Raw genomic sequence first — 26,623 nt, 5'->3', positions numbered from 1 at the left:
TGTCACACCTGTATTTCAATTACCATGTGAGATTCCTTCTTCCTCTTTCTTTCATAAAAAATGGTGATTGCTAGCCTTTCAGGAACAATAGGATGTTGTATTGGATCATTAACCCTTCCATATTTTTGTTTTCACTATTTGCAGCTTGTGGAACTCTTAAAGACATGTGACTACAAGACATTGGCCATTGGTGATGGTGGAAATGATGTGAGGATGATCCAACAGGCTGACATAGGGGTGGGAATAAGTGGGCGAGAAGGGCTTCAGGCAGCAAGGGCAGCTGATTATAGCATTGGGAGTAAGACTTTCCTATATCTATTGTGTTATCATATACTTAATTGGGTTAGTGTATTTATCCACATTTCTATAAATTGGTATGGAGTTCTGTGGTCATTTAAAATCTCTATTCTTTCCAATTACATATTTACCTTATGCCATGAACTGATTCTCCCATAAGCTTATGCCTGTTATGTCATACGCATAGCAACCCTAATAGATGTGATTGCTTAAAAATCATGTAAATTATATTCCTGCAAAAATCATTAGGATTTTTCTTAGTAAATAAATCAGAATGTTTTAATCGATCACCATTATTAGCCTATCAGAATAATTACTATGGTGCAACCTTTTGCAATAGGCTGAAAGAGGTATCAAATCATGATATGTCACAAATCAAGAGAATTTACGGACATGCCAAACAGGCTGATCTGAAGTCATTGTTAATGTCGGTTAGGTGGTAAAACGGTCCTATTGGGCTGTCCCTGGTTGGGTTCAATTAAAAAAAATGAAACTAGAAGAAAAGAATTTGAAGTAGCTCAAAACAAGCAACTGGGACACCCCTTTAATAGTCCAACCCTTTGAAATTCAGTGAAAACAATGGCTCATGGAATCTGTGAGAAAAATCCCTATTTATAACCTCCAAAACGAAATGCTACCTCCACAACATTTAGAAATCCCTTCGCCACTAATGCTTGCTAAGCACAGACCAGAAACTTCTAGGTTTGGAAATTCCGAAATCTGCTAAAAATATGAGTTCTGCATGTGCAGCAAAAAAACAGCCCCTAAGAAATGAAACTTAATCCTCCTCCAGCCCTTCCTAATGTGAATTCCTCTGCTCTTCCCAGCTTTCTAATATTGCTTTCGATCCAGAACCTTGCTTTTCTGCCATTGAAAACGTTACGTATCTTCTGAATTTGTAAAACTAGAACAAAGGCTTAGACTAGTCACACATAAAATTCACCCCATAAACTCATTAGGTTATTTCTAACTTTTTCTTTTAAAATTAAGCCTGTGTGTTTAAAACAAACCCCATCTTCTAATTAAGATCCAGGCCATATATTTACTTTTCCAAGTCAAGGGGGTTTCAAAAAAGGAAAAACCTTCGATTTTGACCAATTTTTGAATTTGGGACGTGTGCAACATGAAATTTTTAGCAAGCGGGATTCTTTCCTGGGAGTGGGGAACCGCGATTCCCCGGTTCGCGAATCCGACACGGGAATCTTCTCAAATCCCGGTTCGGATTCGCCGGAAACCCGATTCCCACTTTTGATAATTGCGGTTTATAATTCCCCGGAAACGCGATTCCCACTTTTGGGAACCGCGGTTTAATGTTATGTGAAACGCGATTTTCCGGCGATTCCCTGGCGATTCCTTGGCGATTCCCAACTCCCTAATGATTCCCAGTGATTCCCGACGACTCCCCTGACGACTACCCAATGAATCTCCGCTGACTCTCCAACGACTTCACGATTCCCGCTTCCGACCATTCCGGGAGCTTTCGATTCTTGTTTCGATTGCCGCTTTCTATTCCCGCTCTGGCAACCTTGATTTTTAGAACCATCAACTTTTATTAAAGTTATAGAAATGTAGGGAAAATTCCCCACTACAAAGAAAAAGATCTGCCCAGCCACATTTTAGGAGGAATGGATCTTTGTGTCCCGATTTTAGGTTATCAATGCTAAAAATCTTTGCAGAGGGCGAGCCTTGGCGCAACGGTTAGGTTGCTCCATTGTGACCTGGTGGTTACGGGTTCGAGTCACGGAAACAGCCTCTATGCAAAGCAAGGGTAAGGCTGCGTATAGTCCTGGCAAACAGGCGGGTGGGGTTGGGTTACCCGCGGGTCATGTGGGTGCGGGTCAAACGGGTTGGGTTAAAAATGATCTGCATCCCTATGGGTTAGCACTTAGGTGACCCGCGCCCGCTGCGGGTGGGTTGGGTCATCTGGCGAGTGGTGCAGACCCGGAGGCTCGCGAATAACTACTAGGATTTTAGGAGCTCAATGGGATCAAATCTTCATATCCATACAACCATCCATAACCCATAAACAAATAAAGAAACATTTAATGGTAAATTTCAGCATAAATAATGCATGAAATGAATTGTAAGCAACAGACCACCAGTGATAAATACTTCTACTTCAAGCAGTTATTGAACATATCAAATAAATGACTCAAAGATGGATTTTAAGGCTCAAATAACTTACTTTATTTGCTGATCCGTTGCTGTCCATAACAGAAAAGAAAGATCTAGGGCCCAAAAAAATTTTAGAAAATGATAAAAGGCTAAAAATATGCTAGGGTAACTTAGGGGTAAGGTTCCTGTGGGTTTTCAAAGGCAAAAAGGTCCTAAAAGGGCAGCAGTCCGTTCATTTTAAATCTTGCTAGCAAAGAGGCCAAGATAATGAGGGAGAAGCCCATGGTCACGATCCCAAAATCCGGACAGCAGTAGCTCTCTAGAATATTGCTTGGAAGGGGTCTTGAAAGATGAAGCGAAAGAAGGAGATAAAAAGAAAGGGATGTAAGAGGTATATCCCAAAAAAAGAGGATGAAGAAAGAGGAGTGTGAGAAAGAGAGCACAGAGGGCGCGAGAAAAGAGAGAGGAGAGATTTCGAGATAAGAGAGAGAGCAATGAGAGGGACCGAGAGAGATAGAGAAAGAGAGTGAGAGATAGATCCACAGAGAGAGAGATGGTTGAGAGTATAGAGAGAGAAAGAGGTAGGGCGAGAAGTACCACTAAGGAGAAGAATGGAAGGGGAGAGATAGTGGTGCCCAGGGCGTGTTGGAGAAGGGAGGCCGTCGGCTCTTCTTTTCTTCTTGTTCTTCACAATGTTTAAAAAACTAGGTTTTCTCCCCTCTTGCTATCTCTTTTATATTGCTTTGTTGGTGGGCCCTTTTCTAGCTCACTTAAATGAAAGTGAAAAGACTTTCATACGCCTACTCACAAAGAAGAAGAATTAATAGCATAAAGGCATTATAGGAAAAACTAGCTAAGCAAAAGGGTAAAAGCAAAAGTGGTGTGTGCAAGGGTAGGCCCTAGATGATGTGGACATCCCCACATCTAGGATAATCCAATAATGTCAAATAAGTCCAAATAAATTGAAATAAGTAAGTGCAAACATAATAATAAGTGATCCAACGGTCGGATCACATCAGTTCTCCCCGGGTGAGAAGAACTTGACTCCATCGAGTAAAGAGCTGATGCATGCAGTGACACGCTACAACGTAGTCGTCGTATTTGCCCAGCATCCAACCACAAGCCCGATCGTCCGCGCCAACAGATCAAGTACCTCCAACGAAATCCTCGACGGGTATCCAATGTCCAAATGTGCAGGATGCGATCTCCACAAGATGTCGGGACAATGAGGAATGGATCTGGCAACCCTCCAAGCGATGCAAAATGAGTGGCTCCAATCACAGAAAAATAATGTCGAAAGAGTGTTGATGACAGAATCCCAATACTGAATATCTGGCCTCTCTGGTGCTGATCTGTGACTGCCCTGTACTTCTCGTTGCTCACACGCAACCGCTCCAACAGCTCTTGTTGTACCTCATTTATGTGCTGAACAAGATCCTCAGCTTCAACACTGCTACGCTCGGTGTAAGGTATGGTGCTACGGTCAAGCAAGTGGGGAATGGAAAATCCAAGGATGGCTTCAAAGGGTAAGGGAGATCTACCAATTGTACTATCAAAGAAACTGTTATATGCGAATTGTGCTTGAGGTAAGCACTTCAATAAATTTCCTAGGCTGCAATTAACCATTTCTATCGGCCCATTTGTATGGGGATGGTAAGCACTATTGACTTGAAGTTTTGTCCCCATTTTGCTCCATAGAGTTCTCCAGAGTTTCTGACACATCCGAAAACCTAGCGACACAACTCAATATGAAACGAGACACGCTAAAGAACCTCTCAACAATAATAACGATGAACTCGCACCTCCTAGCAGTCCTAATGAGAGGAAAATTCACGACAGTGCTTGGAGTTTGAGTTTTCATGGACCGGGTTACACTAGACTGGGTCATACAAGCTGTCCTCACATTTTCCTCATCACCTACAGGTATTGCTATATGAGTTTGAGGATTGAATATCCTAGGCGGAAGACAATATGATAACCTGTGATCTTGTTTACCACATGTAAAGTATTTGAATGTAGTATCTTGTGGTTCATGTCTCAAGAGTCCATACCCCTTGGTCGTACTCTTACGAGGAAGAGTGGGGCCCGAACGAATAGACATCGAGCCATTGTTGGTTGAGGTAGAAGGGACAATGTATGTTGGATAGCTATGTATGTGTGTGTTTGTGTGTATGTTATGCCATAAGGGCATAGTTGTATTTTTGCCTTTTCCTCTCTTAATATAAATACTTGAGTGAAGGAATAAGCTCTTAACTCATTCTATTCTCTCATTCTGGTTCTTCTCCAACATGGTATCAGAGCCTTAGGGTTTTTGTGCCCTAGGGACCAAATTGGAGATTCTTCTCCTTCTTCTTCCCCTCCGCTCTCTCCACCCAACCCTATGACCTAACCCCATTTCCCATTCTTCTTCTTCTTCTTCTTCCCTCTTCTTCCCTCTTCTTCCCTCTTCTTCTTCTTCTTCCCTCTTCTTTTTTTTCCCTTTCTTCTTCTTCTTGTCCTTGGTTGCCCCCCCTGCGCGCCCCCCTAGTTGCCCCCTGTTGCTCCTCTCCCCCTCCACGCCCCCTGTTGCTCCTCTCACGCCACCCTACTGCTCTCTCTTGCCACCATCTCCTTCTCTACCTCCCCTCCCCTCTCTCTCGCTCTCTCACCCTTGCCTCCCCTTTCTCCCTCCTAAAACCCATCTTCAAACCCTAAAACCCTAATCTCTTTCTTTTTCTCCCTCTTTATGGTCTAAATCTCTTCTATATATCTATCCCTTTTCTTCGCGGCTCCGATTGGCACTCGTTATTGTCATTTATCTGTGACGCTTTATGCATCTTGTCTCTCTATGCCTCTTCTCCTTCTTCTTTGCCCTCAGAGCCGCGCTCATCTGATGGAGTCGATTTTGTGACTCATTATCCCTTTTCGGTGTCCTCTTCTTTCCTTATTTGTTTTTATTTCGGGTCTTTGTGAGCCCCTTCTCTCCTGATGGACACCTCGACTACTTCCGAGCTTCCTGCTGCCACCTCTCTTACTGACAGTGCGACAGCCTCTCCCGTGGCTCCTTCTTCAAGCTACCATCCTCCCGCATACTCTCGATCTGTTGAGCAGTCCTTTCCTCAGATGACCTCGGAGCGCCTTGACGGCTCCAATTATCTTAGCTGGCGGAGAGCGGTTGAGACATATCTTCTTGCTCGCGGCAGAGTCTCTCATTGAGCGGGCTCCTCCACCCTCCTTAGATCCATCCTATGACCAGTGGCGTCAGAATGATGCGATGGTACGCAGGTTGCTATGGCAGAGCATGGCTTCTCATATTTCTCGGCCGATGATGGACTTGGCGACTGCCAAGGACATTTGGGAGCATGTTGCTCTCATGTTTTCTGGGGTTGACAACCTTACTCGCATTTTTGCGACTTATCCCTCTCCGACCATTACCGCCGGTTTATCTCTCTATGTCAGCAGCTAGATGTGTTTATGCCCCTCACTTCAGATCTGAAGGTTCTTACTCGTCAACGAGATCAGCTTCTGGCTATACACTACCTTGAGTCTTTGGGCCCGGACTTCTTCCCATTCCGCCAGCAGCTTATTGGATCAGGGGCCATACCCTCCCTTCTGGAGATTTACTCTCGTGCTCAGCAGTGTGCCCCAGGTGGCTCCTCCACTATGCTTCATTCTGAGGGTTCCGCCCGTGCTTCGTATGATACTCAGACTTCTTCCGGCCGAGACACTGGTTCTTTCGGTCATGACACTGGCTCCTTTGGCCGTGGACGTGGTCGTATGATAGGTGGTGGTCGTGGTCGACCCTATTGCACTCATTGTCAGCGGGATGGCCACCTTGTTGATACTTGCTTCGTGCTCCATCCTGAGCTCCGCCATTCCCGAGCTGCCCACCTCTCTGCTGCATCCCCTACTGATGGCACATTCCAGTCTTCTGCTTCGGATCTCCCAGACGAGCCTTTTGAGTTTTGCAGAGCTGATTATGAGGAGCTTCAGCGTCTCCGCCTTAGCAGCCACCCACCTTCTGCAGCCGTTGCCCAGTCAGGTAGTTCGCCCGCTTCACTTCTCACTAGCTCCAGCTCCTGGATCATTGATTCTTGGGCCTCCAATCATGTGACGGGTAATTCCCAATCTCTTTCCTCATTTGAGTCCTTCCCTTCTCAGTCTCGCTCTATCACTCTTGCCGATGGCAATAGAGCCTCTATTTCTGGCATGGGTTCTATTTCCCTTCATGAGGGCCTTACCCTCTCTTCTGTCTTCTGTGTTCCTACCTCTCCATTTAACTTATTATCAGTAAGTCAACTTACCAAAAATTTGAAATGCTGTCTCATTCTTTCCCTCATATTGTGTTTTTCAGGATTTCTTGACTGGGGCTACGATTGGAACGGGTCGTGAGCTGGACGGCCTCTACCACCTTCAGTACCACCCATCTCTCACCATTTTGAGTAGCTCTGTGGATGCCTATCAGTGGCATTGTCGTCTTGGTCATCCATCTCTTCAGTGCCTTCGGCAGACCTCTATTGTCTCCTCTAGCATTCAGCCATTTCAGTGCGAGTCATGTGAACTTGGAAAACACTATCGTGTGTTGTTCCCTTATAGGCCTGTATCTAGAGTTTTAAGACCTTTTGAGTTGGTCCATTCTGATGTATGGGGTCCCTCGAGGACCAAGTCTCTTTTTGGATTTACATACTTTATTGTATTTGTGGATGATTTTAGTCGGATGACATGGGTTTATTTACTTAAACATCGTTATGAAGTTTTTCATGCTTTTCGCACCTTCTATGCTGAAATTACTACTCAATATGATTCTCCTCTTAAGTGTTTACGCACGGATAATGCACGAGAATATTTTTTCTCTTCGTGGTATTCTTCATCACTCTTCGTGTGCATACACCTCTCAGCAAAATAGTGTTGCTCAGAGGAAGTTGTGATATCTTCTTGACATGGCACGTACTCTACTCTACGTACTCTACTCTTTCAGCTGCATGTTCCTAAAAAGTATTGGAGTGATGCCATTCTTACTTCATGTTTTCTTGCTAACTGTCTTCCCTCATCAGTGTTAGATACTCGCTCTCCCTTCTCGGTTCTTCACCCTCACGGTGACCACTTCCCTCTTACTCCTCGTGTCTTTGAATGTGTGTGCTTTGTCCACAAGTTGAGTCCTGGTGTGGACAAACTAGACCCCCGTGCTGAGAGGTGTGTTTTTCTGGGATACTCTCGTACCCAGAAAGGCTATCGGTGTTATAGTCCTCATCTTCGTCAGTGCTTTGTCTCTACTGACGTCACCTTCTTTGAGTCAATTCCTTATTTTCCTAGTCCTACCTTTCCTCCTCCAGTGTCTCTGGACCCACTTTCTCTTCCACTTCCGGTTCTCCCTGATTGAGCTCCTCCTACCCCTACCCCGGCGTCCTCTCCGTCCGTTTCATTGTTGGCTCCTCCTACCACATCTGGCCTTATGCAGGTATATCAGCTTTGTGCCCGCCCTAGATCACCTCCAGCTCCACCTGCGCCCCTCTCGTCTCAGCCAGAGACTCCACCGTCCATTTCTCAAGTATGACCTCCTTCTGCACCTCATTTAGACTCTCCCATTGCATCTTGTACGCGCTCTCGTACTACGGCTCATCCTATATCTTCTTATATATCTTATGATCATTTTCCGCTACTTTTTGCAGCGATGTATCTTCCTTGTTCTCTGTCTCCTAGGTCCTTACAGGAAGCTCTTACCCACTCTGGGTGGCGTGCTGCTATGGATGCTGAGATGAGCGCCCTTCAGGTGAATCACACTTGGGATCTTGTTCCTTCTCCTTCTGGTGTCCATCCTGTTGGATGCCGCTGGGTTTATGCCATCAAGTACCTTCCTGATGGCTCTGTTGAGCGCCTTAAGGCGTGGTTGGTCGCCAAAGGATACACTCAGACGCATGTGATTGATTATACCGAGACCTTCTCCCCTGTTGCCAAAATTCCCTCGGTTCGTGTCCTTATATCTTTGGCCGTCAATCATGGATGGCATCTTCATCAGCTTGATGTCAAGAATGCCTTCCTCCATGGTGATTTAGTTGAGGAAGTGTATATAGAGCAACCTCCAGGGATGTTGCTCAGAGGGAGTTCACTTCCTCTGTTTGTCGTCTTCACGAGTCATTATATGGCCTCAAACAATCTCCTCGTGCATGGTTTGGCAAGTTCAGTGATTCTCTCATGGGCTATGGTATGAAACAATGTGAGGTAGACCACTCTGTGTTTAGCCTCAAGTCTGATGCGGGATATGTCATTCTCATAGTCTATGTAGATGACATTATCATTACAGGGAGTGACTCTTGTGGCTTCTTCAGACACAGTTCTCTACAAAGGATCTTGGTCGTCTTTGATACTTCTTAGGGATGGAGGTATCCTATTCAGGTACAAATGTTTCCCTATCTCAGCGAATATGTGTTGGATCTTTCGGATGAGACTAGATCCTTAGGGATCAAACCTGCTAGTACCCCCATGGAACCAAATACTAAACTTCGCCCATAAGAGGGGGACTTATTAGAGGATCCTGGCTGGTATAGGAGACTTGTTGGGAAGCTCATATATCTCACTGTCACTCGTCCTGATATTTCCTATGTTGTGGGAATAGTTAGCCAATTTATGAGTGAGCCTCGCACTTCTCACTGGGCTGCTGTGGTGCATCTTCTTCGCTACTTGAAAAGTACCCCAGGCAAAGGCCTACTTTTCAAGAAACATAATCACATGAGATTGGAGGGCTTTTGTGATGCTGATTAGGCTGGATCTCCAGCTGACAGACGATCCACTACTGGATATTGCATATATGTTGGGGGAAATCTTGTATCTTGGCGCAGCAAGAAGCAAAATGTTGTGTCCAAGTCAAGTGCAGAAGCCGAGTACAGGGCCATGTCTCACACTTGTGAGCTCATTTGGCTGCGTTCTCTTCTATCTGAGATTGGGTTTCCTCCATCTTCTCCTGCAGAGTTGTATTGTGATACAAGGCGGCTATCTATATTGCAAACAATCCAGTGTTTCTTGAGCGTACCAAACATATTGAGGTAGACTGTCACTTCGTTAAAGTATAAAAGATAAATAACGCCTTTCTCCAACAGCTTAAGCTCTTGGAGAAGTTGGTAAGTTAACATGGTATCAAAGCCAAAGGTCTCGAGTTCAAACCTCTCGGATAGCAAAAAAATCCACATGCAATGGTCGGCCCAAAGTGGGACCACATGTGCCACGTGTTTGCCAAGTGGGCCACACGTGCGGGGGAGTGTTAAAGTATAAAAGATAAATAACACCTTTCTCCAACAGCTTAAGCTCTTGGAGAAGTTGGTAAGTTAACACACTTTATTAGACACAGGATCCAGCAATGCGTGTTGCGTATTACATTCACTCGATCTGCCAATCATTTAGCCGACATCTTCACCAAACCATTGAGCGAAGCTAAGTTTATTGATATTTGTAACAAGCTGGGAATGTGTAATTTATACATTCTAGCTTGAGGGGGAGTGTTGGATAGCTATGTGTGTGTGCTTGGGTGTATGTTATGCCATAAGGGCATAGTTGTCTTTTTGCCTTTTCCTCTCTTAATATAAATACTTGAGTGAAGGAAGAAGCCCTTAACGCATTCTATTATCTCATTTTGGTTCTTCTCCAGCAATGTCAATGTCCTTTTGCCTCGCTTTACCTTGCACATGTGGAGTGGCTAGGAGAGTATCCTTAGGAGTCATGGCATCCTTGGAAACCTTAATGCCAAGATGCTTGTTAATGCGATTCCGGTAACTCTCATCCTGGCTAACATATCCAAGTGTTGATCCAATGTAGACTGAGCATGTCGTTCCCAGGCTCGTCGAGGTTAGACTCGACTTTGCCCATGATGTGAAGCATTGGTCCTATAAGCCATAACTTGGGCGTGTGTGGTCTATGTGCAGGACAATCCTATAGAGACTGAGAGACAATAGGATGCCGAAATAAGAAAAATGACGATGCTACACTACAAATTTGACACCTAACTATCCTAGCACAGATCCTACGACCTAAAGATACCCAAACAAACAAGATTGACTATGTGAAATTCAACTGACACGAAATGAAACTCTAGATATTAGATGACTACGAAACTGACCTAGACTTACGCTATAACCTAAAGATGCCCTAATAGACAAGACTGACTAATCTAGACTCTAATAGGAATTTAACCGAACATTTTGTGTGCACTAGACAAGCTAACTAGGACTCACAATTAAAGAAGGTTTATTTCATGACTTTTAACGAACACTTGGTGGACAGAAGATGACAGACTTGAGTTCTGTACTCTGATACAACTTTGGTGCAAACCCAGAGGCTCACGAATAACTACCAGGATTTTAGGAGCTCAATGGGACCAAATCATCATATCCATACAACCATCCATAACCCATAAACAAATAGAGAAACATTTAATGGTAAATTTCAGCATAAATAATACATGAAATGAATTGTAAGCAACAGACCATCAATGATAAATACTTCTACTTCAAGCAGTCATTGAACATATCAAATAAATGACTCAAAGATTGGATTTTAAGGCTCAAATAACTACCTTTATTTGCTGATTCATTGCTGTCCATAACAAAAAAAGAAAGATCAAGGGCCCAAAAAAATTTTAGATAATGATAAAAGGCTCAAAATATGCTAGGGTAAGGTTCATGTGGCCCGTGGGCTAGGTAGCACAGGTACTCTCCCGGGGCTCCCGCACCCGCACCCGACACGTGTCGGGTGCGGGTGCGTCTGGGTACGCCCCGGGTACGTCCGGGGTGCGTACCCCATTTTTAAAAAAAAAAAACAACTAGTTTTGGTGGTTGGGTGCGTGTCGGGTGCGCACCTTTATTGTCCATTTACTTAAGATTTACATGTAAATAACGGAATACCCCCCTTTTGGATTTATTAAAAATAGTTTCAACACCCAAATCTAAAAGGAAAAAAGTCAACTCTCCAGTTCTAGTACAAAATTCAAAGAAAAAGGGTCGGGTCAAAATTTTAACTTTCTTAACTTCCAAACGGTGGGGTATTTTTCAAATTTTAAAAATTCATAAAATCTATTGTGTCCAAACATTATTAAATCCCAAAAGTCCGGTAAAAAAAATCTCATAATTTGGTCTCTAAAAATTATTCATCTTGTCAGGCACTGGTCAACACACTGGTCAACACACTGGTGACAGACTTTTTTTTCTAATGAATGATGTATTGATGCCTCATGTTATGAAATATGGAACTTAATCACTTATGGAATGAAGAGTAATATTAGAATTTTCCATTTTGGTGATGTTATTGTTATTTAATTGCTCTACAATTATTTTTTTAAAATTTTTATAAATATATAATAAAATATTAAAATATATTATTATATTCGGCGTACCCGAACGTACCTGCACCCGGTTTTTTTGGCAAATCACGTACCCACGTACCCGTGTCGTGTCGTACCCGCACCCCGTACCCGTACCCGTGCTTCATAGCCTGTGGGTTTTCAAAGGCAAAAGGGTCCTAAAAGGGCTGAAATCAAGGAACCCAGCAGTCCTTTCACTTTAGATCTTGCTAGGAAAGGGGCCAAGATAATGGGGGAGAATCCCATGGTCACGATACCAAAATCCAGACAACAGTAGCTCTCTAGAATATTGCTTGAAAGGGGTCTTGAAAGATGAAGCGAGAGAAGGAGATCAAAAAGAAAGGGGATGTAAGAGGTATATACCAAAAACAGAGGATGAAGAAGAAAGAGAAGTGATAGAGAGAGAGAGCACTGCGGGTGCGAGAAAAGAGAGAGGAGAGATTTCGAGATAAGAGAGAGAGCAATGGGAGGGACCGAGAGAGATAGAGAAAGAGAGAGGGAGAGAGGGAGAGATAGATCTGAGAGAGAGAGATGGTTGAGTATAGAGAGAGAAAGTGGAGAGAAAGATATAGAGAAGGGAGAGAAAGAGGTAGGGCGAGAAGTACCACTAAGGAGAAGAAGAATGGAAGGGGAGAGATAGTGATGCCCTAGGGCTTGTTGGAGAAGGGAGGTCGTCGGCTTTTCTTTTCTTCTTTTTCTTCACAATGTTTCAAAAACTAGGTTTTCTCCCCTCTTGCTTTCTCTTTTATATTGCTTTGTTGGTGAGCCCCTTTGCTAGCTCACTTAGATGAAAGTGAAAAGACTTTCATACCCCTACTCTCAAAGAAGAAGAATTAGTAGAATAAGGGCATTATAGGAAAAACTAGCTAAACAAAAGGGTAAAAGGCAAAAGTGGTGTGTGCAAGGGTGGGCCCTAGATGATGGGGACATCCCCCACATCTAGGATAATCCAATAATGTCAAATAAGTCCAAATAAACCGAAATAAATAAGTGTAAACATAATAATATGTGATCCAACGGTCGGATCATATCAGGGAGTAACCCGCAATTTCGTTTGGTGATAAATTCAGCCCCTTCTATGTATGAAGTCACCCCCTAATTTTCAAAATGGACGGTACAGCCCACACCATAGGATGATCCAAACCATCCATTTGATGGGCCCCAGCATAAATAGGTTATGCCCCAAAAATCATTTCCATAGGATGATCCCAACCGTCCGATTTATAGAAATTTGCATAATGTGAGTCCCTCTTTAGATCAGAGGGTTAGAATCATCCTATGGTAATGATCTTCTGGGCACAACCTATTTACGTTGTGGCCCATCAAATGGATGGTTTGGATCATCCTATGGTGTGGGTTGTACCCCCCATTTTGAAAAATAGGGGGTGTATTCAATTTAATTCCAGTACTCAAGCCACTCAAACCAAAAAAAGAAAAAACAAATTGCGGGTACCCGCAGGTTCACCCAACCCAACCCCTGTTTTGGCGGGTTGGGTGACCCACGGGTCAATTTTGACAGGTCACACAAATGTCAACCCGTATCCGCAAATTTGCGGGTGGGTTGGGTCAACCCGCGGGCACGGGTCGATTTTGCGAGGTCTAGCTGCCTACATCTAGCCCTCCCCAGTCCCCGCAATGACAGGAGCCTCGTGCACTGGCCACCCCTAATTCTAAAAATCTTTGTAACAGTTTTATGTATTAAGGATGAATGGAGTTGTGACCCAATTTATGTTATCAATTCTAAATATCTTTGTAATATTTTTTGTCTTTAAGCTCATTTATGATGGACTATTCCATTTTTTTGAATTCCTCGGCCACTTGTATTAATTACATTCTATATTTATCCCTTATTTTAGAGTATACCATAATATCATCTATGTATACTAGACAATATTCTTTATGTTTTCTAAATATATTGTCCATTTGCCTTTGGCATATTTCGGGTGCTTTGCACCATCCAAACGGCATTACTAGTGATTCATAGTGTCCCCGTGGGGAAATGAATGTTATGTAGGAGATGCTTTTTTCATCCATCCTGATTTTCGAATAACCTAACTTACAATCAAACTTTGAGAAGAATAGGGCATCCTGAATACAGTTAATTATTACCTCTTTGTTTGGTATTGTGTACTTGTCAATTGTCATATTAGCATTCAAGGCTTTGCTTGACCTTATTACCATAGCTTCTAGTAGCTCATTGATTTGGATATTGAATTGATCAATATCTTTTAGATTGTTAGTATCAAATTTTTCATTGACAACTTTTGTGGGGTCTTTTAGGATTATCTCAGCTTTTGGTTGAGTTCTGTCCCAAAGTTTCCATAAGTTTTCACGAAAATTTTCCATAAACAACGCTTTTGTCTATTCCAGAGTTGGCTCCTGAGGTGATATATCATTTTTAGATTTTGTTAAGAAGGCGTTTATTTATTCTATCCATTGGTCGTTTTCTTTTTCTAGTTTGAAGATTTTATCAACCCGTCTCTTTCCTTGTCTTTGGAGGAGTGCTTGTTTCATATACATTATACATTCTTTCTGATGGTATATCCATCAGCTAGTCAGATGGGTTGAAATCCAAGATGGCAGTTTTTGAATGCTTCTTTCAACTTTTCAATACTTATTGGAGGTTTTTTTTAATAGTGATCAAGGTTTTAAATTTCGGTTTCGGTACCGATTTCGAACCCCACCGAAATCCCAAATTTCGGGCCGAAATTTGGCAATCCATCTCGAAATTCTGGACCGAAATTCCGAAATTTAGACGAAATTTTGTAACACTTTTTTTTAAGTAAAAATGACATTTTCTCGAAATTTCGTACCGAAATTATCGAAATTTCGAAATTTCGAATCAAATTTTGATTTCGGTCCCCATTGAAATCCGAAATTTCGAATTTCGGTCGAAATTTAAAACCATGATAGTGATATGGTTTTGGTATTAGGCCAGAGGCATTTTTTGCAGAAAGAATATATTTCCAAATATGAGTTCTCTGTCTGGGTTATCAAACCTGATGATTCTTTCTACACTGAACATTGTTCTTGCAATTTTTATTGGTACATTTTCGCTTCTATGGTGTGGAGTCATTTTGCTCCATCTGCCATGTGAGGGATACAGGTGTACTTGAGGTTTTGAAGATTACTTCAACATGAATATTGTTTGGAGAGACATTTAGAGAGGTTATTTTAGCCTTTTTCCCTGAAATCCCAAGTGGGCAACCAAGAGGGGGGTGAATTGGTTCCCTTTTAAAAATTTGCTCTTTTTAAATCCCTTTTAAGATTCACCCTTGATCTAATCTTGTGCTAATCAAGTTTTAGCTTAGTTGTGTGGATTTGAGATCTTGAAGCACTTTTAAGATTTTAGTTACTTGATTACACAAAATGATTTCCTAGTTAGTTAATATAACAAAGATGATTATGAACTAACTAGAGATAAATAGGCATTCATAGAGAAGAGATAGAGGGGATAGACAAAATACCACACATCAAGTGCACATGATTTTATAGTGGTTCGGTCTTCAACTAGACCTACTCCACTCTTTCAAGTTTGTCTCCTTGGGCACTTCACTAAGGTGGGATTCACTATAGCCAAATCCTCGGGCCGTACAAGAACCTTCTCTGCCTCCGAGGGAACAAACCCTCTTTGCACTGCAATACCGGATTCACCTTTCTTTACAGGCCGAATCGTAGATCCTCTTTGCACAACCACCTCCAAGGAGATTAACTCTAATCGCCCACCGCCTCACAGGGTATCATTCCTCTTTGCGCCGGATTCACCTTTGTTGTTGGGACGAATCGTAGACCCCGATTACAATGAAGAGGAAGAAGATGAAGCTTACTCAATGCCTCTTGATAGGCTAATACAACCGATGAATAGCTCACAAACTCTCCAAAAGATTAAGCAAATAAATGCCCTATGGAGATCCTTTTGTTGAATGTAAAATACACAAATCAAAGCATTGAAGAGGATGAACCTAAAAACCTTAGATTTGAAAGTGCTAGTTGAAAAAGATATTAAATGATCTTGCAAAAAGATTGTTTAGATAGTCAATGATAGGGTATATATAACCCAAGTAAGAATATGACCGTTTGGGGGCACTCTGGTAAATAACTGGTCAAGAAAAGTCAAGTCGCGCAAGCCCCAACCGCTCTATTGCCAGACGGGGGCGGTCGACTGGGATGTCGCGGTCGCCCGTCCTTATCGGGCGCTCCTGTTTTAATTTCAAATTTTAAACCGTCGCGGTCGATCGAGGTAGTCGCGATCGCCCGCCGTAGGCTTTCTGGACGATTTATGTTTGGTCCAGAACCCTATCCGCGGTCGCCTGACCTATGGCGGTCGACTGGCCCAAGCATGCTGGATGGCCTCTGGATTTCCAAAGGCTCATCTGCGGTTTACCGGTGTGCCTCGGTCGACCGGCCCTCTAAGTTTGGGTAGGTGCTGGAGTTCCAGCACACTTCCCGTGGTCGCCCGAGAGACCTTGGTTGACTGGCCCTGTTTTGCAAACTTGGTTTTACATATTGAAATTTTAGGGCTTTGGGCCATGGTCTTTGGGCTTTTGTCCAAGGTTTTCAAACACGTTTTGGGGTGTGTGGATGGTTTCCAAATATGTTTATGAAAACCATTTGAAAACCTTTTGAAAGTGCAAATACATTTTGACAAGAGGACTCCAATACAATCTATAAAATGTAGAACCTTGAGTCTTCTTGGATTGTCTTGGCTCCTTAGCACTTTCTTGGACATCTTCAACTTGTGAGTGAACTCTTCAACTTGCTTTGGGCTTTGTGACTTCCTCAATTCTTTGAACATCTTCAATGGTACATGAGGTGGTCACCAATGTTAGTTCATCTCCAAGCTTCTTTTGACGCTTCGCAAGGCACGCTCTTGGGATCTTTGACTTCAGCTCTTGACTTGAATATCTTCCGAGGATAATGTCTCCAATGAATTTGCAAGCTCATTTGATTCCTTGTGCATGTTGATCCTCAAGCCATGTGTTGTGTTGTATTGTGTAATGGCGATATGACATGTAAGTTTCCTGTCTAAGGCACAATACTCCAAAGCAACACATTAGTCCATAAAGACTAATCAATTTGGGTTTGCTAGCATCAAAACAAGAAGGTAAAGGTGATTATTTGAACCCATGAGAACCCTTGGGCTAACATTCCCTTTTTGTCTTCTCTGGTAATATTTGCCTTAATAACATAGGATCTTTAATATTCTATCACCTTATTGCAAATAGTATTTTTATGTAATTTTATACAATTGGTAAATGCGTGAAATGTTCTCATCAGATTAATACATTACACGTAGTAATAATATAAAGAATCATCACATTAGTTCTAACCGATGGATTCATACTATTCGAAAGCCATGCCATAATTTGAGCACTCTCTTGGATCCACTCATTATATGGTCTAAGAGGGGAAGGTACATCTATAAGTTACTTCAGTTTTCTCTTTGCAGTCAAGAAAACTTGAACAAATTTGGATCATTGTAGGTAATTTGATCCATTCAATATACTGGACTTCATCTAAAGTACAAGAAATTCCAAAGGACCAAATACACCCGATCTTCACTCTAATTTACTCTCTATATAATCTGTGTGATACGACCAACTACTTCAAAAGCTTAAGCTGTTGGAGATGGCATTATTTAATCTTTTATACTTTAACACTCCCTCTCACGCGTGGACCCTCTTTTTAAGGTTGGCCTACACGTGGCACATATGCCCCCTCTTTTAGGCTGGCCATTACATGTGAATTTTTAATATCAAGGTGTTTTGAACCCATGACCTTTGCTCTAATACCATTTGTGGATAGAACTCACCCTTAAAAGCTAGCCGTTAAGCCCATCCACATCTTTGTATCTTTCCACTGTGGGATCTTTTGCTTTTGCGTGGAACCCCAACAATCTCCCCCTCCACGCAGAAGCAACATGGCTAATCTCGCCCCTCCATGGTGTAGAAACGTGGGAACTACGAGATCTTCTCTGAGGGAATTTCACCGTCCTTAAAGGTACACCGGGGTTGCCGAGATCTTACCCGAGGGAATTTCACCATCCTCAAGGGTACACTAGGGTTATCACGCTCCTAGCTCTGATACCATGTGAAACAACCAATTACTACATAAGCTTAAGCTGTGGAGATGGTTTTATTTAATCTTTAATACTTTTAACAATCCCAAAAAAAAAATTGTGAGATTTTTTCTCCTTGTTCCATGTTTGATTTTCAAAATAAAGAAATCTATAATATCATGATAGTGTGTTGCCGAAGCACATAATATATGGTTTGGAGGAGCACACACTCTGTTTGAAATCATTGCTTCAATTTGTAGATCATTGGGAATAAATAAACATATTCCCATCACGGTTCTGACAGTCATTTCCATCCTGAAAACACATCCAGACTGCCGACAACATCTCTAACTCCTATATTTTGATATGTATAAAGAGGAACCTAATAAATAAAGAGGAACTTAATATGCATGAACATCATTGGAGAATAGGCAGCTACGCAATTCGAGAATCCTGGATTTGAGGTTTTACAATTCAAAAACCCTATATTAGGTTTTCATAAAAAAAAAAAAGGGAAAATAGGAAGAAGGGTTAGACGCAAGAAGGGGGAGGCTTAAACAAAAGATTAGAATTGCTCTGATATTAGATGAACCCAACTAGTGTCAGGATTAGACTTAGTCAATTTGAGCAAGGTAGATTCTTTCACCTTCTCCATGAAAATTTTCTAAAGGGTTCATTAGCCGACCCCCAACTAGTTTGGGACAAAGGCTTTCTTGAGTTGAGATTAGTTGAGAATTGCTCTGATATGTAATCAAATGAAGAAGAACAAGAACAAGAAGCAGAGAAAGAAAAGAAGGGGAAAATGGAGATGAAAGAATTCATCAGGGTTTAAGTCCAACCCTACAACACTCATCTAGACACAGGCGCACTATCTCAAATTCTTTTATATTTTGATTCATCAAAATTGGAACTCAACATCCAGGATCACCATCTGATAATAAAGAACCAATATTATGGTGGCCAAACAATTAGAGAACCCTAGATTAGGGTTTTCAATTCAAAAATTCTAGATTAGGGTTTCACAAATTCAAACAAAGAGAGAAATAGGATGGGGAGTAAGAAGCTGGAAGGGGAGAGACTTAAAACTGGATACAAATTGCATGGATAACATGTTACGTCAAAGGCATGGTTTTTCGGTGGGGACCGAAACCGAAATTTTCCGAAATTTCATTTTTCGCCATTTACCAAATTTCGGACCGATAAACCGAAATTTCGATTAAATGGCATTATTTAATAAAAAGAAAAAAAGTGTTACAAAATTTCGGATTTCGCTGACATTTCGGTTTTCAGTGGGGTCCGAAACGGTTACCCAAACCGAAATTTTAAACCATGGTCAAAAGTAAATGACTAATGAAGATGAAGAAGAGGTTGAAGAAGAGAGAAAAGAATGGGAGATGGAGATAAAAGAATTAATTAGGGTTTAATTCCAACACCACCACTTTCATCCTTATTCATATAAGATATAAATTACTCTAATTACAAGTATTCCATTATTGCTATCCATTCAAAAAATAAAAAGTATTCCATTAGTGCTATAATAAGGCTGGCTCCCTTTCTTGTAAAAATAAATGCAATTAGTAGTCACTTAAGTGAGGGATTCTATCGTACATAAAGTTATCTTAGCAAGTATCAATGGAAGCAACGACGATGCATCACCATCTTTTACAGAAGGCATCACCAGTGATTGATGTGTTGAAGCTATGGCTGATGAGATGAGACCTCTTTTCAAAAATACCGCTTTGGAAGACCTTCTAGCAAGAATGTTGTTGGATGCAAATGGATCTATAAATCTAAATAGAAACCATATGGTACTAGAGAATGGTACAATGCCAGATTTGCTGCAAAAGATCATAATCACAACATGTTCTTACTATGACGAGACATTCATCCCAACAATCATGATCACCTTTGTTTGACCAGTTGTTTCCTTATCCAAGGGACAATCAAGATTACCATTGTTTGACCGGTTGTTTCCTTATCCAATTCCTTTGGACGGTCCTTGACTCAATCAGATGTCAAGAATGTTTTTCTTCATGGAAATCTAAAGGGGGAGGGGGTGTTACTAAACAACTAGTAGATAAAGTTATGTATACAAGTTGAATAAAGCTATATATGGGCTCAAGCAAGACCGCATGCCCTGTTTGACAGATCACATCACACACTGAGAAGATGTACTTGCTTATGCCCACATGCTTGATTTGACAGATTACATCACACTCTCATAAGATGTCATTTTGAAAGGGGTAAATCAGATAACTCCTAGATCATCTGGTATGCCTAGATCTTAGCGTATGTTGATTATATTATAATAACTGAGAGTAACTGCAAAAACTAAAAGCATAAGAGAGCTTGATATTAGACATTTGATTGGATAAATCTGCCTAGATCTTAGCGTATGTTGATTATATTATAATAACTGAGAGTAACTGCAAAAACTAAAAGCATAAGAGAGCTTGATATTAGACATTTGATTGGATGAATCTTGGTGAACTATGGTGCTTATGTGTAAAGACTCGTCGTATAATGGAGTAATAACATTGAGCCAAGTAGATAAAAGATCTCCTTAATAAGTTATGTATAATGAATTGCTGACTGGTCAACATTCTGTTGTTTTGAATAAGAGGGTGACAGGAAAAGGAGAAAGGATGCAAGATCACTTTATATGCTAGAGCTTGGTAGGTGCTCTTTATTACCTTACATTCACAAAAATAACATTGAGCAAAGCACATAAAAGATCTCCTTAATAAGTTATCTATGATGAATTGCGGGCTACTCAGCACTTTTTGTTGGTGTTTGCATGAACAACCCAAAGAGGAGCATTTATAGCAAGCAAAGAGAGTTTTGAAGTACATAAGAGGCATAATAAACTGCGGACTGTTTTATGAGAAGTCCAAACACCGACGAGTCACATTTTCAGGATACTCGGATGCTAGTTGAGAAGGGACCCAGTACACGAAGGTCAATGACAGGATTCTGAACAGTTATAAACAGTTATAAATGGATGCCTCTTGTTTCTTTGAGCAGCAAGAAAATAAGGATTGTGACTAGATCCAACGCAGAGGAAGAATATTGGGTCATGGCATCCACTGTAGCTGAGCTCGCATGGGTGTGGCACTGGCTACATGAGCCACGTATTGTTTCAAACTCACATACTTTGTACTGTGACTGCAAAAGTGCAGTGTAAAAATGTCATAGAATCTTATTTCATGCTAGGACCAGACACATTGAGATAAATTTTCATTTTGTTCATGAAGGTGGAAGTGTAGAGATGACATCATGACGCATACTGAGTGACGAGCAGGTGATTTTTCACCATGGGATTGACTTCAAATCATCATTTTCATCTAGTTTACAAGCTGAAAATGTTCAGAGGAACATTTTATCCTTGAGGTTTCAGTTTTCTTTTTCTTTGTGTGTTTCAGTCATGATGGAAATGGAAATGTCAGTTTTGGATGGAAATTTCAGTGCAAATCCTTTAAAATCACATAAACATATGGAAACGTATGCAAATGATGAATTTTCAAAAAAAAAAAAAAACTTGAGGAAGTGCGAGAATAAGCAATGCACACTAAAAAACATCAAAGAAGCAAAAAAAGCCAACCACCCATTGTAGTTTAACAACATCTGACACCTAGTGACATGCTCGGTCGTGGATTTCTAATAATGTATTACATGTCACATTTCACATGTAATTCATTTAAATATTTATACATAATACATTCACCACATTTCACATGCAAGTTGTATAAATATAATTATGCACTCACTAATACACTTACAATTTTGGTTTTGATGTGTGTTTTGGCTTCGGTATGAACATTTCTTGTATGTTATTAGTGTGTGTATTAATATGATTAAGATTACATTATAAGAATACTGACACAAAGAAACGAGGCGTGTGGCCTCTCAATCTCTCCCTTATCCCTCTACATCCTTCTGTTTTTTTAAACCCGGAATTGATCTAGCAACCCAAGCTGACGGCTTAAATTTTATTAATAGGATAATAAAGTCCATGAAGGGGACATACCACCACCTTATCTCATGAAACAAAAAGAAAAAAAAACAATGAATATGTTCTTATCTTTCTTTGAGGTCTTCATAACAATATCTTTGTGTGCTTTGAATATCTTGTCATTATCTCAGGTTAGTATTATCTCCTTGCTGCACCAGCATTTCCATAAGGTTCTTATTGCTGCAAATATTTGCTCTTTGCATGCTAAACTTTGCAAATTCTAACAGAATTGGTTTATAAGTTGCCCATATATTTTGTTATGAATGCATCAAGAGAGCAATAAAGTTGTTAATATCTCATTGTTCTCTTTAAATGCTCATCGTTGGAGCTTTCAGAGTTTGCTTTTCACATTTCTTTCATTGCAACTAAATTGATCCTGATCTACGTGGTGTATTTTTGCTAATTTATAATTATATGCAACTGTTTTTCATGGTTTTGCAGAGTTCAAATTTCTTAAAAGATTGATACTTGTACATGGGCGGTATTCATACAACCGTACAGCATTTCTCTCCCAATATTCCTTTTACAAGTCATTACTGATTTGTTTTATTCAAATCTTGTGAGTTCCAATGCCATATACCTCACAATTTTCTGGGTTTTCCTGTATTGTGATTCATCCATGCTGTTTGTGAAATCTATTACGATACCCTGACATTCCCTGTAGTAGTTGTCTTCAGACCTTTGGGGTAGCCCATGGCTGTAACCCTAATATTGGAATCCTTTTAGTTTCTCTTTCATTTCAGGTGTCTCTGGAACTAGCCTATTCAACTCTGTCAGTCTTATGGCTTATAACGTTTTCTACACTAGTATCCCTGTTGTAGTGAGTGTCCTTGACAAAGACCTAAGTGAAAGGACTGTGATGGAACACCCGCAAATTCTATTTTATTGCCAAGCTGGAAGGTTGGGAGAATTTTCTTCAATTAGTTTTGTCTTTTATATGCCATGAAATATTATTTAGGAAATTTTCAGAAGCAACATAGTTTTTGGACTATGGTATATAAAATGCTACCCCAGTTCATATCATTGCAAACTTGCTTGAATTAATCTGTCTCTTTTGGAACCAGGCTTTTGAATCCAAGCACGTTTGCTGGATGGTTTGGGCGGTCCTTATTCCATGTGAGTGCAGTACCTTTTTTATGTAAATATTGTTCTGACTTCCCATAATTGCCGTGTTAACCCTCTCAAAATCAAATTTCATTCATTTATTAATGTTGAGTTCCCGATCAAGTCAATAGGTAAGTTAAACTAGTCGTCTCATTTCTCATTTCAAACCTGAGTGGTTTTTTGCAAAAAGCCTCATGCAATAATGAAATGGCAGAAAAGTCACCCCTTCAATGAAAGAGAGTGAATGACCTTATATTTCGGAATTCAGATTGTAATTTTGAAGACTATGCTATAAAATAGAGAATAATTATTGAGCAGGTTTCTGCGAGATAAACTTTCTTTTGCTCTGCATATTTTAGATTTTGTGTATCTACTTCATATATTGTCCATATAAGTTCCAGAGAAGATGTTATCCAAGTATAACACTCCCAAGTTTGAACCTATATACAACTGATGGTATGAGAAAAATGCAAGCATCCCCATCATAATTTATCAAGTCAATTAATATATTGTTTATGCTGCGTGTTTGAGTTGTGCTCTGGAATCACCTTGAGCATCTTTGTTTAATGAATAATCTGGATGAGGAGGTCACTCTTCTCTTAAACTCCTGGGATAAGTTTTAATAGAACCACATGATTTTCAGGCACTTGTTGTATTCGTAGTCAGCATACATGCGTATGCTGATGAAAAAAGTGAAATGGATGAGCTGTCAATGGTCGCACTCTCCGGATGTATTTGGTTGCAGGCTTTTGTTATGACAATGGAGACCAAGTAAGTGTCCTTAATTCCAATCATCATATCATTAGACGTAAATTGTTTCAACAAGGAAGAACTAGATCTATCTTACTTTATTTTTTTTCGACAAATGCAGTTCCTTCACAATCTTACAACATCTCGCGATATGGGGAAATTTGGCCTTCTTTTACATCATCAACTGCATAGTTAGTACCATACCATCGGCCGGAATGTATACTATCATGTTCCGTCTATGTAAACAGCCATCATACTGGATAACTATGATTGTGAGTTATTTCACTGCTCAATTATTTCTTGCATATGGCTGCAACTCGGGTCAATTTTTGGGGATTCGTGTTGAGATTTTACCAAAAAATAGGTTCAGGTTAGGGTTGATTCCAATTCATTTTTTTGCAAAAGCTCAACCTGGCCTGACCCAAATTGCACCCCCTTGTTTTGCAGTATCTGATGGAATTGCTTTGCATTTCAGCTCATTGTGACTGCAGGGATGGGCCCGGTGCTAGCGCTTAAGTACTTCCGATTTACTTACAGATCGAGTGCCATCAACAAACTTCAGCAGGCAGAGCGTTTATGCGGACCGATCTTATCTCTGGGCAATGTGGAGCCACAGTTAAGGTCCATAGAGAAGGATGTTGCTTCATTGTCTATAACTCAGCCCAAAAATAGAAACCCAGTATATGAACCATTACTATCTGATTCCCCAACTGCTACCAGAAGATCTTTAGGACCATCTACTTCATTTGATTTCTTTCAGGGCACCCAGTCAAGACTTTCTTCAACATATTCAAGAAACTGTAAGGACAATTGAGTCCAAGGGGTTTAGATGTCCAATGGGCGATTGTATTCTGTAAACCAAAGCATATACACTGATATTTTGACAAAGATCGAATATATGTCTACCTGCTACCACAGTTGCTGTCATTTCATTGCATGGAACATGTTGGGTTTGCGCAATCCTAGCTGCCAATTTTAATAGGGTTGGAGGAAGAAGTGAGCTCCTATCAATAGTATTATTGTTAGTGATTTTGGATTTTCAAAATCATGTATTTTGCATGTTTTAGTGTTTTGGAAAATGTTTTATCAAAAGTGTTTGGGAAAAAGAAAATGTTTTCTTGGAAAGATTTGCTTTTACAAAAGGATGTAGAAGTGTAGTTGAAAAGATAGTCCCGTACCGGATGAGAGAAAAGAAATAGAAGGGCTTATAAAGCACTACACTTTTCTATTACTTGTTTGATTGCACATTGGGTTCAACCCATGGTTGGACCCGCGGGACGGTGCAACGCACCGTTCGCACACGCGCAGCGTGGGCAATGGGCTATAGGGCGCATAGTGGCGCTTTATTGGCACTTTTTTTAGGCGCATTTTGCACTTCGCACGTATGCAACGTCGCAAGGAGCGATTGGAGCCTTTAATTTTTCCAGATTTGATCTGCACCGTTGGATCAAGATGAAGGTGGACCGGTTGGATGGATGGGTCAAATGGTTCGTAGGCCCATCAAGCCGAATGGTTCGGTTGGGTTGTGCTTCGGTTCGGACCTAATGATCGGCCCAACGGGCCCATAACTCCAACGGTCAAAGAGTGATCAAATGGGTTGTGTCCCTTCCCCCAACGGTCAAGTGCCAAGGGGGTGCGATCCACACCATAGATGGTTGATCTAACGATGATTGGGTTGGAGAGAGGTTTTACTCAAACCAACAGTCACCTCTAAGATCGATCAGGACCGTTCAATATCAATGGGTGCGATCTAACGGTCAGATTTCAAACATTCTGGAAAGGTGCCCTGTAGAAGTGTTTTTCACACTGAAAAGACACCATGTGGTCTACAAAATGTGCAAAATTCGGTCATTTCAGATATAAAAAAAATGAATTGGCAATTCTGACAGACTTTACACTCTTCTACACTCCTACAAAATCCCCAAGTATTTCTACAAACTGTTTTTCTTTTGTTTACTGTTCTAGATACTGTTTTTCTGCAGAAACATTATCTAGAAATTTCTCTAAGGCTTGAAATTTCGGAAGGGCATTTCGGGTTTGATTCCGTTAGTGCTACGCGTCATCAAACATTAGTAGGGCTTCCCTACTAGGCTTCATTGTATCTTGGAGGCAATTCGCGGATCCCCTTTGCACACTATTAGTGGGGGAGAATCTTGTCTTAAGGAAAGTGATATCACGCCTTGAAGCAACAAGTTTCTGTTTTCTATCAACAACAGTATCCTCAATTTTTTCCAACAATCTTAAGACAAGATTTTCTACTATTGTTTCAATGGCGCTTTATTCGGTTCGTCAAATGACCCAAGACTTTGTTAAACTCCAACGTTTCGACAAAGAAAATTTCAAGCGCTGGCAGAAGAAGTTGCACTTCATTTTGACATCACTCAAAGTGGTCCGGGTTCTCACTACTCTAACGCCGACAACAAATGAAAATGAAACTTTGGCGGAGGCTCGTGCAAGGATGAAGTGGGAACAGGATGACTACATTTGCAAAGGGGACATCCTAAATGCTATGTCAGATACACTATTTGACATATATCAATGCATGGGATCAGCAAGTGAAATCTGGAATGCACTTGAAGCCAAATACTTGGCGGAAGATGCCAGTAGCAAGAAATTCACTGTGAATCGATTTTTAAATTTTAAAATGGTAGATGCTAAGTCTGTTATTGATCAATTACATGAAATACAACATGTAATTAATCAAATTCATTTGCAAACTTCCACCAACTTGGAAAGACTTTAGAAAAAGTCTAAAACACAAGAAAGAGGAAATGTCTATTGAAGACTTGGCTCAATGTCTCAGGATTGAGGAAGAGTCAAGAATCAGAGACAAGAAAGACGATGAAATTGTATCCTCTAAGATCCATTTGGTGGAAAATGTCAAGAATTCGAACCAACAAGGAAAAGGCAATTGGAAGAGAAACAAACACCCTGAAAAGAAAACTAATAAGAATAAGAAAAG

General features: G+C 40.9%; 1 protein-coding gene across 4 annotated transcripts in view; it reads left to right on the top strand.

The window, feature by feature from the left end:
* LOC143851184 (phospholipid-transporting ATPase 2-like) overlaps window positions 1–24,588 on the top strand; it is a 115,525-nt gene extending 90,937 nt beyond the window's left edge. For 3 of the 4 annotated variants that reach the window (XM_077360530.1, XM_077360529.1, XM_077360531.1), the window contains 7 exons: window positions 145–298; window positions 22,249–22,366; window positions 22,534–22,707; window positions 22,872–22,923; window positions 23,555–23,682; window positions 23,783–23,933; window positions 24,137–24,588. In XM_077360530.1, coding sequence (XP_077216645.1) covers window positions 145–298; window positions 22,249–22,366; window positions 22,534–22,707; window positions 22,872–22,923; window positions 23,555–23,682; window positions 23,783–23,933; window positions 24,137–24,475 — 1,116 coding nt within the window. In that variant the 3' untranslated portion in view covers window positions 24,476–24,588. Of the gene's footprint in view, window positions 1–144; window positions 299–22,248; window positions 22,367–22,533; window positions 22,708–22,871; window positions 22,924–23,554; window positions 23,683–23,782; window positions 23,934–24,108 lie in introns of all 4 variants that reach the window. The other variant, XM_077360533.1, reaches the window with a different exon arrangement.
* Window positions 24,589–26,623: the final 2,035 nt, after the last annotated feature.

This window comes from Tasmannia lanceolata, unplaced genomic scaffold, assembly GCF_043159265.1.
Source record: "Tasmannia lanceolata isolate RefF3 unplaced genomic scaffold, GAP_Taslan_0.1 ptg000018l, whole genome shotgun sequence".
Classification (NCBI taxonomy): domain Eukaryota; kingdom Viridiplantae; phylum Streptophyta; class Magnoliopsida; order Canellales; family Winteraceae; genus Tasmannia; species Tasmannia lanceolata.
This window is presented reverse-complemented; position numbering and strand designations above follow the sequence as displayed.